Source organism: Oreochromis aureus, unplaced genomic scaffold (genome assembly GCF_013358895.1).
Source record: "Oreochromis aureus strain Israel breed Guangdong unplaced genomic scaffold, ZZ_aureus HiC_scaffold_24, whole genome shotgun sequence".
In the NCBI taxonomy this organism is placed as follows: domain Eukaryota; kingdom Metazoa; phylum Chordata; class Actinopteri; order Cichliformes; family Cichlidae; genus Oreochromis; species Oreochromis aureus.
Genome location: NW_024108808.1, coordinates 61461 through 66614, shown reverse-complemented (window position 1 = coordinate 66614; position 5154 = coordinate 61461). Strand labels below are relative to the sequence as shown.

Genomic DNA, 5154 nt, shown 5'->3' with positions numbered 1-5154 from the left:
ACTCACAGGTGAGCAAAATATTATAGCCTACCACATAATCTGGCAACTTGCTCCTGCTGGCAAAGTTAATTTACATGCCTAAGTACTGTGTTCATTGACTGTTTCTTCCTAGGGGTGGACCACCTGCAAAGCGGCTGTCCCAGGTGGCCGACACTGTCTTTCAAGTCCTGGGACACTCTGAGGTCAGTGTCACCGGGCTGCCAACAGGCATTGACACATCAATGATGCAGGCCCTTGAAGTGCAGCAAAGGTAGGACACAGGGTTATTCATATCTACAGTGTTTATTCATTGCAGAAGCCATTTCATGTGTTATCTATGCTCATTGTATCAAATTAATTTAATCAAAACAATAATTAAACTAGGCCTATGTATTTCTGTAGCATGGAGCCATCACAAGAACCGGGCCCATCAAGTTTGCCGATGAGATTGCCGCCTGAACCATCTGCAGCTGCTACTCAGGATAGCCCGGCGGATCAAACACCATTCCCATCCGCAGCACCTGCTCCGTCAGCATCCCTGCAGGAGAGCAGATTGCAACTCACAATTGATGTGTTTGAACAAAAAAAAGTCCTTTCCCTTCAGGAGGAGTACTACCGCCTTAAAATTGAACACCTAAAAAATAAACCATTTACAGATTGTGTTCTTTGTCTTGCATTTAACAATTGCAGGTGATGTGCAGTAAAACTGTGGTAGTTCTTAATACCATCTAGAGTTGGATGTCTCGAGACCGGTCTTGGTCTCGAGACCACTTTTACGTGGTCTTGGTCTCGGTCTTGGTCTCGACGGACTTTTGTCTTGGTCTCGGTCTTGGTCTCGCTGTTTCGGTCTTCCGTTCTCAAATCGACATAGTGTTCGGGAGATTTGGAGTCAACCATCAGCGGAGCTGGGGGGGTGGCTTACTGGGCATAAGCCCGGGTCATTTTTTCAGAAGCATGAGGGTTTTTGGAGTGTAATTTGTTAGTTAGATGCCTGGCTGACAACTGTATAAAACAAAAACAACACATGAAACGCAGAGCGCACTGTCGTAAATTCCCCCTAATTTTGGTATGATCCGAGCTCAGGCACTAGGCGACTGAGCACAGCACGCATGTGAGCGAGGGGGGAGAAGCTGCTGCCTGCGAGTTTGCTGCAGACAGAGGAGAGCTTAAGTTTGACCAGGTACCAAAGCAAATCATTCGTACTGAACTAATAATGTAAATATGATGGTGTATCACAAAAGATTGATATCAAACTGATCAGTTGGTTATGCTACTTACTCTTCGAGTGAATCAACAAATGGATAAATAAAAAGCCGAACAACAATGCTGATTTTTTAGAGAGTCTTAGCTTACATTTCATATTTTCAGTTGTTACCCTCCACGGCTAAACAAACTCTCTAAATCGGTTTCAATTGTGTACTGATGAACACAACAATGGACATAAGGAGCTTCTTTCAAAGAAAAAACTCAGGTAGATGTTATTTTATATATTATGCTTTGTATGTTGTTCAGTATATCTATGCAAAACAAGAGGAATTTCAATACACAGCAGTATATTCACAGATGAAACCAGATATTTACATACACTTTAGGGAGAAAACATAAAAACTATTTTTACTGTTAAACATCAATTTAGAGTAAACTTTTGTTTTAGATAAATAAATGTTGAAATATCTTTTGAATTAGTTAAATGTCAGAATAAAAAGAGGGAGCTGTCTATTTTAATCACTTTCATCAAATTTAGGAGTACATATACACTAAGTTTATTGTTAATTAATAAGAAAACTCCAGACGATTCCATTCTGAGCTTAAGAAGCTTCTGATAGGTTAGTAGAGTCCATGTGAGTAAATTGGTGGCACACCTGTGGACGCATATAAGGCAAAACACAGAGCCTGTTTCTTTGACATGGGAAAATCAAGAGATGTCAACCAAAACACCAGGAAAAGAATTGTGGGGCTCCATAAGTGTGGCTCAATTTTGAATACAATTTGGTGCTATTTGCAATTAAGAAATACAGATAGTTTCTCTCTTTACTCTTAAAGTTAACAAATATGTTTTTTTATATTTATCAATCTAAAAAAATAAACATTTAGTCTGATTTGATGTTACAATTAAATAAGTGTTTGTGTTTTTATCTGAAGAGTATGTAAATATCTGGTTTCCACTGTATATTTGATGATGTTGGTGTTTGGCTTGATTGTCAGCACAAAGAGGGAGAGAGAGGAACAGAGAGAGAGAGAGAGGGAGGAGAATGAGGACAGAACAAAGATGGAACAAGAGCAGGTGAGACACACATGTTAGTCAAATGGTTGTTTGCCAAAACTCATCAGAACATGTATCTAGTACCTAGTGTTTCTTTTTAGATACCATTTGTTACTTTTCAAATTCTATATTTATTAAGTTATGCAGGCTTGTTTGCACAACAAGGCTAAATAATTATATAAACTTTTCAGAATCTAAATAGTGGACTTTGGTAGAATTAAAAAATAAGTGTAGTGCAGGTCTATGATGATTTTCAGTGCTACTATCATCTAGTTCTGATTCTGGTTCTGTCTTGGTTACTGTTGTAGTCCTGTTTTAATTCTGGATCAGTTCTGGGTCTGGTTGAATTGGGGTTTAGTCCTGTGTCTTGATACAGGCCCGACTTTGTTCTGCCTTGCTGCTTAATTAAAAACTAGTTTAAGGTGTCCTGCATATGTATATAGAATATATATATGTATATATATATATATATATATATATGAAGTCATTCTTTTTTGAACAAAACTCAAAACAGAGCCTAATAATCTTTCAGTCATTTCTACCCTCACTTAATTTCCTTTTGCTGCTCAGCTCTCACACAGTGGCTCAGTTATGCTCCAATCCCTCCATATTGTGGCCAATCACATGCGAGGATATAGGATAATATCATTATGTGAAAAACAGAGAGGGTGAGAGACGCAACAGTCAAGTGGAGCATGCGTCTGTCCTCTCAGTAAGTGAGTGAGACAGTAGACAGCGGTGAGGAGGGCTGTGCAAAAGCAAAAACACATAAATATGCCTGACACCTGTAAACGTAGCAGCATCTGGCTGCAGTTTAAAGACTTTTTTTGTCTCGGTCTTGGTTTTGGTCTTGGTCTTGGTCTCGTCTCGACTCGGTCTTGGTCTCGTCTCAACTTGGTCTTGGTCTTGTCTTGGTCTCGATACCCTCTGGTCTTGGTCTTGTCTTGGTCTCGATACCCTCTGGTCTTGGTCTTGTCTTGGTCGCGGATTAGGCGGTCTTGACTACAAGTCTAATACCATCACAAGTTCTCAAAAGACATGGGGCTACAGCTTGCCTGAAATGTAAATTTGTGAAGTTTGCCCTGTAAGGCAGTCCACTCTGGGCTAGGTTCCCCTGTGGAATGTAAATATCTTCTTCACCACCATCCTCATCGTTGTCTTCATCCTCATCCTCCAGAGGTTCTGCAATCTGTCTAACCTTGCAAATATTGTGTAATATTGCACAGGCTATGATGACTTTGCTGACTTTTTCAGGCCTCAGCCGCACCTCTCCGTGGAGAACATGAAAGCGCCTCTTAAGCTGGCCTATGCCACGCTCCACCACCGCTCTTGTTGTCTTGTGGGCCCTACAATAGAATACAGAGACCTTTAATTATTTGATGGAAATATTGCACTACTTGGATGCTCTAACATATTGCTTGCATTTCATTTCCATGATTTTTGTATTGTTTGGCTTACCTGTTATAGTTTAGTTGGGGCCCTTGGCGTGGCTGGAGGTAAGGTGTAAGGAGCCATGGTTTGCATGGGTAGCCACTGTCCCCTAACAAGTGGCAATTAGCTGGCACATAGCGTCTCTCAAAAAGCTGTCTGATGCCACTCTCGGAGAGCATTCTCGCATGATGTGTGGAGCCTGGCCATTTCGCCACAATGTCCAAAATCTTACAGGCCGCATTGAACACTATTTGCACATTGATGCTGTGGAAATTCCTCCTGTTAACAAAGACAGCCTCGTCCTCTGATGGCGCAATTATTCTCACATGTGTTCCATCAATTACACCCACAACGCCAGGGAATTAGTGATGGATCGTTCGCGAACGAAATGGCTCTTAGAGCCGGATCTTTGAAGTGAACGACGCGAGCCGGCTCCTTATCGCGAGCCGTGGGTTTTTTTTTTTCTTCTTTCTCTCACCCTCTCTCTCGCACTTTTTTCCCCCGCTTCACTCCGCACGCGAGCCTTGTGCTTTGCGCTGGGCAGAGGGGGGAGGGGCGGTAGTTACAGTCGCAGTAGCAGAGGAACAGAGCGGGAGGGAGAGACAGAGAAAGAGAGCCAGGGACAACAGCGTCACATTAAAAAGGTATAGTAATCATCCACAACTATTTTCAGTTGCAGATGATAAAGGATTCAGAAAGTTTATTCATGCAGGCCCATATGACAGAGAATATGCATCTTCTTTTTCATATCTTAATTTATATTTAATTGTGTTGTGGTTTGCAGTGTTTTGTGTTGTTTCATTTTAAATTTGTTTAAAAGGAAAAGCTGAAAATTTAAATAGTTAAAAGTTGAACAGTGACTAGTTGGTTTTTGTATTATATGATTTATTTATTACATTTTATATGGAGTGACTAAATAAAAGTATATCTACGGTGGCCCCTAGAACAAAGCAGCACATACAAACTTCAAAACACGTACAAACCCTGAAGCAGTACTTCAAAGTCAAAGTCAAAGTCAGTTTTATTTGTCAATTTCTTCAAATGTACTTGCCATACAAAGGAATTGAAATTACGTTTCACACTGTCCCATGCGTAGACATTGACAACAATAAAGTGCAGATGCACAACAAAAACAGTCCTAACAATAAGGTAATATTAAAAAAAAAAAAAAAAAGTGCAGGTAAACTTAAGGCATTATAGGTGACATACAGGATATAACAAGACAAGACCTAACATATAATAAAGTGTTCCAACAGTGTGCCCTGGAAAGTAGTATACTAGTCTACTTGAGGTAGTCGTGGTTGGTAAGGGTTTTTGTTTTAATGCAGCATAAGACTACATACTCCAAAACACGTAAAAACTCAGAATCACGTAAAAACTCCAAAACACATAAAAACTCAAGCTACATCCACACGTACCTGGGTATTTTTGAAAACGGAGATTTCTAAAAAATGCCTGTCAGGGTGGATATTTTCTAAAAC

General features: G+C 40.3%; 1 protein-coding gene across 1 annotated transcript; it reads right to left on the bottom strand.

The window, feature by feature from the left end:
• Positions 1-3230: 3230 nt before the first annotated feature.
• Positions 3231-4007, bottom strand: LOC120436812 (putative nuclease HARBI1). The gene is made up of 2 exons (XM_039607670.1): positions 3701-4007; positions 3231-3588 (listed from the first exon to the last, which is right to left on the bottom strand). Exons 1-2 carry the CDS (start codon positions 3850-3852, stop codon positions 3231-3233), a joined length of 510 nt encoding a protein of 169 aa, XP_039463604.1. The 5' UTR covers positions 3853-4007.
• Positions 4008-5154: the final 1147 nt, after the last annotated feature.

Bases quoted from the DNA above. Each gene is read 5' to 3' on its own strand.
- LOC120436812 (XM_039607670.1), bottom strand. From the start codon at position 3,852: ATGCTCTCCGAGAGTGGCATCAGACAGCTTTTTGAGAGACGCTATGTG. The intron at 3,589-3,700 runs GTAAGCCAAACA...ATTCTATTGTAG, and splicing joins CCCCAACTAAACTATAACAG to GGCCCACAAGACAACAAGAG.